Here is a 12,062-nt window from a genome sequence, read left to right on the forward strand (position 1 = left end):
CCCAATCCTCCAATTTGTCTAGGTCCCTCTGTATCCTATCCTTGCCCTCCAGCGTATCTACCACTCCTCCCAGTTTAGTATCATCCGCAAATTTGCTGAGGGTGCAATCCACACCATCCTCCAGATCATTTATGAAGATATTGAACAAAACTGGCCCCAGGACCGACCCCTGGGGCACTCCACTTGACACCGGCTGCCAACTAGACATGGAGCCATGGATCACTACCCGTTGAGCCCGACAATCTAGCCAACTTTCTACCCACCTTATAGTGCATTCATCCAGCCCATACTTCTTTAACTTGCTGACAAGAATTACTGTGGGAGACCGTGTCAAAAGCTTTGCTAAAGTCAAGAAACAATACATCCACTGCTTTCCCTTCATCCACAGAGCCAGTAATCTCATCATAGAAGGCGATTAGATTAGTCAGGCATGACCTTCCCTTGGTGAATCCATGCTGACTGTTCCTGATCACTTTCCTCTCATGTAAGTGCTTCAGGATTGATTCTTTGAGGACCTGCTCCATGATTTTTCCGGGGACTGAGGTGAGGCTGACTGGCCTGTAGTTCCCAGTATCCTCCTTCTTCCCTTTTTTAAAGATTGGCACTACATTAGCCTTTTTCCAGTCATCTGGGACTTCCCCCGTTCGCCACGAGTTTTCAAAGATAATGGCCAATGGCTGTGCAATCACAGCCGCCAATTCCTTTAGCACTCTCGGATGCAACTCGTCCAGCCCCATGGACTTGTGCACGTCCAGCTTTTCTAAATAGTCCCTAACCACCTCTTTCTCCACTGAGGGCTGGCCATCTACTCCCCATGCTGTGATGCCCAGCGCAGCAGTCTGGGAGCTGACCTTGTTCGTGAAGACAGAGGCAAAAAAAGCATTGAGTACATTAGCTTTTTCCACATCCTCTGTCACTAGGCTGCCTCCCTCATTCAGTAAGGGGCCCACACTTTCCTTGGCTTTCTTCTTGTTGCCAACATACCTGAAGAAACCCTTCTTGTTACTCTTGACATCTCTTGCTAGCTGCAGCTCCAGGTGCGATTTGGCCCTCCTGATTTCATTCCTACATGCCCGAGCAATATTTTTATACTCTTCCCTGGTCATATGTCCAACCTTCCACTTCTTGTAAGCTTCTTTTTTATGTTTAAGATCCGCTAGGATTTCACCGTTAAGCCAAGCTGGTCGCCTGCCATATTTACTATTCTTTCGACTCATCGGGATGGTTTGTCCCTGTAACCTCAACAGGAATTCCTTGAAATACAGCCAGCTCTCCTGGACTCCTTTCCCCTTCATGTTAGTCCCCCAGGGGATCCTACCCATCCGTTCTCTGAGGGAGTCGAAGTCTGCTTTCCTGACGTCCAGGGTCTGTATCCTGCTGCTTACTTTTCTTCCCTGCGTCAGGATCCTGAACTCAACCAACTCATGGTCACTGCCCCCCAGATTCCCATCCACTTTTGCTTCCCCCACTAATTCTTCCCGATTTGTGAGCAGCAGGTCAAGAAAAGCTCCCCCCCAGTTGGCTCCTCTAGCACTTGCACCAGGAAATTGTCCCCTACGCTTTCCAAAAACTTCCTGGATTGTCTATGCACCGCTGTATTCCTCTCCCAGCAGATATCAGGAAAATTAAAGTCACCCATGAGAACCAGGGCGTGCGATCTAGTAGCTTCTGCGAGTTGCCGGAAGAAAGCCTCATCCACCTCATCCCCCTGGTCCGGTGGTCTATAGCAGATTCCCACCACTACATCACTCTTATTGCTCACACTTCTAAACTTAATCCATAGACACTCAGGTTTTTCTGCAGTTTCGTACCGGAGCTCTGAGCATTCATACTGCTCCCTTACATACAGTGCTACTCCCCCACCTTTTCTGCCCTGCCTGTCCTTCCTGAACAGTTTATAACCATCCATGACAGTACTCCAGTCATGTGAGTTATCCCTCCAAGTCTCTGTTATTCCAATCACGTCATAATTCCTTGACATCACCAGGACCTCCAGTTCTCCCTGCTTGTTTCCAAGGCTTTGTGCATTCGTGTATAAGCACTTGAGATAACCTGCTGATCGCCCCTCATTCTCAGTATGAGGCAGGAGCCCTCTCCTCACAGACGTTCCTGCCTGTGTTTCCTCCCTGAGCCCTCACCTCTGACTGAAACACCATCACAACTGGCACCTTTATTGGCAGTCTCAGCCCTGGTAACCTCTGGAGATTGTCCCTCCTGGTCAGGGTTGAAGCACTTTACCAAGCTTTCTTGGAAAGCTCTCGCTGTTGTTACTGATATTGCAAGTGCTGGCATGTGCTATACATACCGTGATAATTTGTTCGTCTCTAAGGTGCCACAAGTCCTCCTTTTCTTTTTGCGAATACAGACTAACACGGCTGCTACTCTGAAACATGCTCAAGTAGTTTAATTAGTAATGGTCCTTTATTTGCCTGCCAGTTTGTTAATGAATATATTTGCTAATATCTACAGGTGCTCACTGAGTTTTTGATAGGCAAATTTTAGATATCAAAAGAAATAAAATATAGGTGCCAAGACCATCCGCTTATTTCAAGCACAAGAACAGGAACGCACCAGCGTAAAATAGCAAAGCAGCACTAAATGGGGAAAAACACTCCCACCACAGAGTGAGAACATGAGATCATTCCAACCCCACTCTGAAATCTTCTGACGCAGGTTACAGCATTACAAGTTGCTATATCCTTTGGAAATCATCACCACAGTACCCAAGTGCATGGGAGGCCCGGGTTGTCCACTCCTAAGATTTGGTCCTGGGTGGTACACGTGTCACTGTTGTAAACTCTACAATAGAGGTAGTACAAGTACTATGAACCGTGGTGTGAAGTCATGAAGGACACTAAGCCATTTCAAAATCTCATTACATTGGTTCGGTTGCTTCCGAGGTATAGGCTTGCAATACATTAGCAATGACTTTGCTTTTGCTGTGGGATATTCTGTTACAAAGCTACAGTAAACCCTTTGTCTCTATGCTGATGCCTAAAGGCTGCTCCAGGGATTTAAAAGGAAATAAAAGTAGGGGAGAAGGGTCCCTAGATAGATGCTGTGATTTAGAACAGCTCAATAGCAGATAATATTTCATATGAAAACCTTTTAAAAAATAAAATCAATGCCTAATGGATTAGAAGACTGAGCTCTGGAATTTAATTAACAAATTTATTTTTTTTAAATGGGACACAAATCAGCTGTGTTGAAAATCACTTAAAAAAACCCCTTTTATTCAAAGGTGTCTTGTATGAGAAACACATTCAGAACCTTTACCCTCACCTTTTTCCTATGTAGCTTGTCCCTCTAACATTTTGTTAGTAGATCTATGAAAATATTTTTAAGTTATTTTATTTTCAGCAAACAATGGATGGTGTGTATTTTGTATGGCTGTTCTCTCTTAATGCAATTAATTACCAGATGACATGGCTGTGACTGTCTCCCTCTTCTGGATGACCTACAAGGCAGATAAAAGCCTACTACAACTGCTAGCTGGTATAGATTCTCTCTTAGTTCCATTGTTTCTCATGCTTGAGGGGTGCTGTGTCTTTGCGGCCTAAGTTCCCAATTTTTTCCCCAGATGCTGCATGAGTGCTATCTAACTATAGACACTGATATCTGTATGGAGGCAGCCAATGGATGGAGGCAGCCAATGGATTTGAATGCACCTACTTATATGCCAAAACCGGTTTTTCCACACAATTCTGCAAAACCATTTTAGGTTCCAGAGTGGTAATTCAACTACTCACACCTGAGAAAACATCAGGATGGTGTCATATTTATATATCAATAGCTGACATTTATTTTCATAGAAAAAAGAATAAAAAGCTAAGACCCCAGTCTTACAACTGGGTCTGTGTGGGACCAGGGGTCTGCCTGCCCAGATCCAGATGCAGGCTTAGAGCCTAGCAGAACTGTGATTGATTTTGCACTTAAGATAGTAGTCAGCTAAAGGCACGTGGCTCTTATATGTATACAGGATCACACTTTTTAAACCAAGGGAAATAAATTCAAAAATGACAGAAAAGAAAAATTACAGTTTGGATTTTAAAAGCCCCAAACCCAGGAAATTCTAAATTACAGCTCTATAAACAACCATAATTCAGCCAGATTATATACATTAACATCCTATAGCAGTGGAAACAAAAGTAATACATATGTTAGGCCATATTCTATATATATAGAGAGAGAGAGAGAGAGCGTGCAAACGAGAACACACTATAACCTTGAATTTCCATGTGTTTAAAATTTTACCTATCTGTAACATTACATTAGCATAGGTTTTTCCTTTTAATAGCTCCACTTGATTGGCTTTACACCACCGTGAAAGAACATACTCCAAATTCCCAGGCCTTGGACTAATGATTTTGCTGTTACGTTCCCTGAAAAGACAGTAGTAGTTTCTGGACTTTTGAAACGACCTGTTGATGATTAGAGTTTATGCTGGCATTATGCCCATGGACTGTTATGCAAACCCTTACTCACACGAGGCATCTCATTGGCTACAACAGTTTGCAAGACTGGACTTGAAAGTTGTACTTATCCACAACAGTTACGAAAAAGGAAAAGCTTCTCTTTAATATGCTGCATACAGCATCTGCCTCATTATTAGACAATATAGTGACACATTTAGATAGTTTCCAGAAGACTTCATAAAAACTATTCAAAAAGCAAAAGCTTGTTTCCAAATTTAGAGTCGCATGATTTCACCTAAACTTGAGCCAAAGCCAGGCCTGCAATGTGCAACCCAGTTTGTATTGATTGTTTTGTTGTTTTTCACATGAATGCTCCCTTTGAGATCTTATCATTCAAATTCAGAACAGTACAGCTACTGTTGACCAGTGTCCTACAAACAAAAAATCACAGGGTTTTATAATGCAGTCCATAAAATTAGCAATCAGGGGGTTATATGCTACCTATTTCTAGATGCGAATCAGGAAGTGCTAACTGGCTTTTCTAAAAGCAACTTAACTTTTTCATGCAAGTGATTTGAAAGTCTTTTCAGAGAAAGGAACAAAAATTGAGCAGGAACAAAGACTTTTCCCAGTGGACCAGACCACTAGTTTATTGAGCTTGGTATAGTGCTTCTGGCAGCAGCCAACAAATGATACTTGTGAGAAGGATGAAAACCTTCCATAATGCACCTCACCAGTTGTACAATGCAGATGGGGGAAATTTTCTTTCTTGATCTCTGCAGACAACTGGCTCATACCCTAAAGCCTGAGAGTTGAATACCCTTATAATTATGTCAGCTACAAAAGTTATTCATGGTAATTATATTGTTCTGTTCTTTTTAAAACCTAACCATGTTATTGTTCAAAGCATTTCAGATCACTTCTAAAAATCACATCAATAAGGCCTTGCAGCCTTGGACAGATTATTCCTATAAAGACTGTTCTTCATACCCCCACCTTACTGGACAGCCTGATTTTCCTGCCAGCCAACCCCATAACCTGGCTTTGCTTAACAGACCTTTGCCTCCTAGCTCTGCTTCAGAAATATTCCTTGATATTTCACTGCAGAGAGTAGATTGGACTCCAGCTCTTCTGCCTGTGCATTTTAATTAAGATTTTTGATAAATCAGTTACTTTTTCTACCCCAATTTGCCCCTGGACCCTCAAAGGTTTTTTTACTTCAAATCCAGTACACAATGGGAATACTTGCACCAACATATTACTCATCCGTATGTGGTCAGGTGCCGTGTTTCAATCCTGTCCCAAGAACACATGCTCATATTCTGTTTGACTGATAGTAAGCAAACATCAACAATTGTCAGTAAAAAATGGCAAAATAATGTTGAAACATTCTCAAATATGGCTCTGAAGGGTGGGTTAGCCATGGAATAGATGATTTGATGGCTAAAGCACAGAACTGGGCATTGTTAAAGCTTGTACTATTCCCAACTGTACCACCAAGTCACTGTGTGACCTTGGGAAAATCATTTAGGGCCAATTTCAGCAAAGCAGTGAAGCACATGCTTTACGAAATGACTAGGGATGGGATTATTCACATATTTAAAGTTAAGCACTTGCTTCAGTGCTTCACTGAATCTGGGCCATAATAGCTCTGTGTGTCAGTTTCCCTGTTTGTAAAATATGGATAACACTTTCCTAGCTCACAGGGACATTGTGAGACTTAATTGAATGAGGGTGAAGTTTACCCTGGTACAGACTGTTGGAGTAAGGCCCTCCACTCCACTGAAAACCCGCATAGAGACAGCTGGCTGACGAGCACAGATCCTAGTTTTCTGTGATAAAAAAACCCAGCAAAATTCTACGATTAAAAAAACGAAAACAAAAAAACATAAAAATCCATGATTATAATGAAATGGGCCACGGGGGCTCGGGTGGTTAGCCCTGGGCCACCAGCCCTGGGCAGCTGGAGCTCCGGGCAGTCGGCCCTAGGTGGCTGGGGCTTGGGCTGTCAGCCCCAGGCTGCAGTAGTAAAAACAAAAGATTCTCTGTAAAAATGCAAATTCTGTGTTTTTCCCTCGCAAACGCATTTATAGGATCCCTGCTGACGAGTGCCCCTGCTGTGGGAAGAGTGTCTATATCGGTCTTATCTATGCCAGCGTGAAAGGTCACTTTGTGGATGGATTCAGGAAGGGCCACTGATCCATGTTAATACAGACCTTAGCCTGGGCAACTGCTTGTGGAGGGAGGGGCTGTGATTGCTACTGCAGTCCAACAGGCTCAAAGGAACAGCAGCCGCAGGGAGCAGTCCATCGTGGACCTGGGTTGGTGTTGAATTTCACCTCTCCACTCCTATGTATTTGGGCTTTATGTGAACAAGTGAATTTCCCCCTAATGTTTGTAAAGTAATTTGAGGGCTGCAGTAGGAAGGAGCCCCAGAAGTGCAAAGTACTATTATTAATGTATCTCAAATCTTCAGATTTAGTATTGAGTACTTGCCCTATGGAATCTAGAAGTACAAGTTTTTCCTAATGCTAGATATTATGGATTCTGTAAAAATCGACAAAAAACCTCATAAACAGAAGCAGCATAAACGCAAAATTGCTTTGAAGTTGCTCTTTCCCAAGCTATATGGTATATTTTAATACATGACTGGTTTCTACAGGCTTTTTTCTTGGCTTGAAATTTTCCTCGGTAAAGAAAGATGGAGTGCCAGTAAAAAGGTGAATAATATCAGTAAATGTTACCCTATGGGGAGGTATTGTTAGCCTATTTTACTGATGGGAAACTGAGACAGAGAGGGTCAGTGATTTGCCCCAAGTCATACGCTGTCGGGATTAGAATGCAAGAGCCCAGGGCACTGGCTCTGAATGGTAACCCCACTGGCCCTGGCTTCCCACCTCGGCATCATGATGCTCTAGATTGCATTAGGATATGGCTATTGGGAAGAATGCCATGGAGGTTACCAGGAGATTGAAGTGAAATCAGTACCTGGGTATTTTGGATGAGCAGAGCTGGCTCTACTCTCCTAACTCCACTTCTCCCTCTTAATTCCCCTCTCCATCATATACTTCCCCAGATCTGCCCATACTTCCTTTTGCACCTGTTTCCACCTCCTCCTTCCCTTGCCAACTGCCCCACCCCCTGCTTCCCTTGCCAACTGCCCCTTGCCCCACCCCTCTGCTAACTGCCCCACCTCCTGCTTCCCTTGCCAACTGCCCCCTGTCCCACCCCTCTGCCAACTGCCCCATCTCCTGCTTCCCTTGCCAACTGCCCCACCCCCTGCTTCCCTTGCCAACTCCCCCCTACCCCACCCCTCTGCCAACTGCCCCACCTCCTGCTTCCCTTGCCAACTGCCCCCTGCCCCACCCCTCTGCCAACTGCCCCATCTCCTGCTTCCCTTGCCAACTGCCCCCTGCCAACTGCCCCATCTCCTGCTTCCCTTGCCAACTGCCCCCTGCCAACTGCCCCATCTCCTGCTTCCCTTGCCAGTGCCCCCGCGGCCAAACGCCCCCTTGACCCATCCGCCTCCCGCCCGCTCCCCCCGCAGCCCGGCCTGCCCCGCGGCTGACGCTGCGGCGTCGACTCGGCACCTCCCCCGCCGGAGCGGGGCGGAGGCAGCGCTAGGCCGCGGCGCGCTGGGCCGGCGGGCCCCGAGTGGCGGTTGCCCGGCTGCTGCCCCGCCCGGAGCCCGGCGCCGCCGCCGCGATGCTGGTGCCCGTGTTCACCCTGAAGCTCAACCACAGGATCCTGCCCCGCACGGTGGCGCTGGGCCAGTACGATGGGACCCACCCGTGCCTGGCGGGCGCCACCCAAGCGGGCAAGGTAACCGCCCACGGGCCCCCGGAGACTGCCCCCGCTCCCCGCCAGTGGGGCATCCCCCCCTGAGACTGCCCCCGCTCCCCGCCACTGGGGCACTGCCCCCCGAAACCTCCCCCCGCCCCTGCCCCCGCTCCCCGCCACTGGGGCATCCCCCCCGACACTGCCCCCGCTCCCCGCCACTGGGGCATCCCCCCCGACACTGCCCTCGCTCCCCGCCACTGGGGCACTGCCCCCCGAAACCTCTCCCCGCCCCTGCCCCCGCTCCCCGCCACTGGGGCATCCCCCCCGACACTGCCCCCGCTCCCCGCCACTGGGGCACTGCCCCCCGAAACCTCCCCCCGCCCCTGCCCCCGCTCCCCGCCACTGGGGCATCCCCCCCGACACTGCCCCCGCTCCCCGCCACTGGGGCATCCCCCCCGACACTGCCCTCGCTCCCCGCCACTGGGGCACTGCCCCCCGAAACCTCTCCCCGCCCCTGCCCCCGCTCCCCGCCACTGGGGCACTGCCCCCTGAAACCGCCCCCGCTCCCCGCCACTGGGGCATCCCACCCCCGAGACTGCCCCCGCTCCCCGCCACTGGGGCTCTGGCCCCTGAAACCTCCCCCTGCCCCCGCTCCCCGCCACTGGGGCATCCCCCCCGACACTGCCCTCGCTCCCCGCCACTGGGGCACTGCCCCCCGAAACCTCTCCCCGCCCCTGGCCCCGCTCCCCGCCACTGGGGCACTGCCCCCTGAAACCGCCCCCGCTCCCCACCACTGGGGCATCCCACCCCCGAGACTGCCCCCGCTCTCCGCCACTGGGGCTCTGGCCCCCACCACTGCCCCTGCTCCCTGCCTCTGGGACACCCCCCCCCCCGAAACCTCCCCCCGACACTGCCCCCGCTCCCCGCCTCTGGGACACCCCCCCCCGAATCCTCCCGCCGACACTGCCCCCGCTCCCCACCACTGGGGCATCCCCCCCCCCCCCCCCGAATCCTCCCGCCGAGACTGCCCCCGCTCCCCGCCACTGGGGCAGCCCCCCCCCGAATTCTTCCCCCGAGACTGCCCCTGCTCCCCGCCATTGGGATATCCCACCCCCCTGACACTGCCCCCGCTCCCCGCTACCCCCCCCCGCCCGAGACTGTCCCTGCTCCCCACCACTGGGACATCCCCCCATCCCCAAGACTGCCCCTGCTCCCCATCACCCCCAGAGACTGCCCCTGCTCCCTGCCACAGGGACCCCCAGGGAGACAGCCCTGCCCATGTGGATGCCCTGAGACTGCCCCCACTTCCTGCCACAGGAACCTCCCATGGAGACAGCCCTGCACCCGGGGTCCCCCTGAGACTGCCCTCACTCCCTCCACATGGGGACCCCCCCCCCAAGACTGCCCCCCAATGTCAGCCATGGGGACCCCCAGGGAGAGAGCACTGCACATGAGGAACCCCAGGGAGACAGTCCCACTCCCTGCATATGGGAACCCCCTCGAGATTGCCACCACTTCTTGCCATGGAGACTCCCTTGAGACTCTCCTAAGCCCTGACACAGGAACCCCCATGGACATGGGGACCCCCCCGAGACTGCCCTCACTCCCTGCCACAGGGATCCCCATGGAGACACCCACAGACATAGACACCCACCCCTGACACATCCCTCAGTCCCTTCCATGGAGAAACCCCTGGACAGAGGGACCCCTCCATAGAGACAGCCATAGACAGGGGGACCCTACTCTGGAGACTGCTCCCAATCCCTGCCATAGACCCAGGGTCCCCCTGAGATGCCTCCTTGCTCCCCACCACGGGGACCCCTTACGGAAGCACCCATAGGCACAGGAACATCTGCCCCACAGAGACTCCCCCTAATCCTTGCTATGGGAATCCCTCACCATGGAGACACCTATGGACATGGGGACCCCTACCCACTCACTCCGACATCCCCAGTCCCTGCCACAGGGACACTGCCTTGCTGAGGCACCCCTAGGCACAGGGACCACACCCCCTAGGCACAGAGTCTCCCCGCTCCCCTGGCATCTGGTGACTTCAGTGGGATCTGTGGGTATTCATGACCTGTGAAAATCAGACCATTAATTCATACCCACAGTAAACCTTGCAAAGCTTGCACTGGTCAGAGCAACAAACACAAACTCATTTCTTTCCATGCCAACGGCAACAAATATGAGGTCAGCTGCCACACCTTCCCTCGCAACCCTTCGCTGTGAAATGACTCTTCATTGTTTGTCATACACAGTAACTTCCAGGGGAGGAAAACCCAAACTGAACAATGCTCCTACAAGAATAAATGAAAACGCCTAATCTGAAAACGATTTTTGGCTCACGTCTGCCAGGGTTTTAGTGTCAGCTAAAAGCCTTGTTTTTCCATGCACATGATTCTTACAAGCCTCCTTTTTTCTCCTCCCTGAGGTGTCCGTAGTGGCTTTGGCTGCCTTTCTTTTACAGAAAGAAGGATGAGATGCTGCTTTCACACAGCTTGTACTGCGGAGCTTGTACTGGATGGGTCTGGTGTTGCCTAAGCCAGCTCAGCAAAAATACATGACACACAACTCTTTCCTTTTCTCATCCCTTTAAAGCAGTGTTTCCCAAACTTGGGACACCGCTTGTACAGGGAAAGCCCCTGCGGGCCTGGCCGCTTTGTTTACGTGCCGTGTCCGCAGGTTTGGCTGATCCCAGCTCTGGGCACAGTGAACAGCGGCCGGTGGGAGCTGGGATCGGCCAAACCTGCGGACGTGGCAGGTAAACAAGCCGGCCGGGCCCGCCAGGGGCTTTCCCTGCACAAGCTGCATCCCAAGGTTGGAAAACACTGCTTTAAAGGATGAGGACCAGGGAGCTGATCCTGCAATCAGTGAAGCCAATGAGAATTTTGGCACTGACTTCAGTGGGAGCAGGATTGGGCCTGGAAAAATTTGCTGTCTGCTGGGGTTGATTTTATGATATCTTCTGATTGCTGAAAATTGATTCATTCTTAGAAAATGGAAATGTGAAACCATGAAATAAATAAATATCCTCAAAACCCCCCTCTCTTTTAGCAGCCTGTGCAGTATTATACAGGCTGATAGCCAGAAGCTCTTATTTACCATTAATATTTTTGGCTCTTGTATCTTGGCAACAACACTGCAGCCCTAGAGTAGGCATGTCTACACTAGAATTATTGATCTAAAATTTCCCACTGTTGCATTCTGCTGGTGTTTAACCATCGTATCATCTGCAGCATTAGATGAAACACTGGTTAAAACACAAGTGGTTGGTCTGCACTAGCTCTCCCAACTATTGCTGCCACCAGTTGAGCTGCAACAGTGAGGAAATTGGGTTGTGTGTTTAAAGGCTAGCATTGACCCTCTCCCCCCCAAGAGCATAATTCTGCAATGTGCTTAATACCTGCAACTCCCATTGTCTGAATTGAGGGTGCTCAGCACCCAATGGAATACGTTTAGCACATAGCAGGATCGGGCCATAAAACAGTTAAATTAATGCATCCGATGAAGTGAGCTGTAGCTCACGAAAGCTTATGCTCAAATAAATTGGTTAGTCTCTAAGGTGCCACAAGTCCTCCTTTTCTTTTTGCAAATACAGACTAACACGGCTGCTACTCTGACATACATCACTTCAGTTCATGTGGCACCTCAGCGGTATTTTAAAGATTTGCGCTCATGTATGTTGTGATATTAGACTTCAGATTCTGGAAGGTCATGTGACTGTTTCTCATGTTTTAACTTGTTTACCCCATAATTATTCAATGTTTTGATTGCTTCTGATGTTTCATTTTTTGTTTTTTAACAAGTTATAAAATATGTACATTTAAATCAGTGAAGCTTTTTTTTTTTTTCCCAGTTCTGGCA

At 49.6% G+C, this 12,062-nt stretch overlaps 1 protein-coding gene across 1 annotated transcript in view; it reads left to right on the forward strand.

Annotated features, from left to right (window-relative positions):
* Positions 1 to 8,078: 8,078 nt before the first annotated feature.
* Positions 8,079 to 12,062, forward strand: part of BBS2 (Bardet-Biedl syndrome 2) — a 32,762-nt gene continuing 28,778 nt past the window's right edge. The window contains exon 1 of the mRNA XM_074968538.1: positions 8,079 to 8,237. Coding sequence (XP_074824639.1) covers positions 8,121 to 8,237 — 117 coding nt within the window. The 5' untranslated portion in view covers positions 8,079 to 8,120. The remainder of the gene's footprint in view (positions 8,238 to 12,062) is intronic.

Source organism: Natator depressus, chromosome 12 (assembly GCF_965152275.1).
Source record: "Natator depressus isolate rNatDep1 chromosome 12, rNatDep2.hap1, whole genome shotgun sequence".
Lineage (NCBI taxonomy): Eukaryota > Metazoa > Chordata > Testudines > Cheloniidae > Natator > Natator depressus.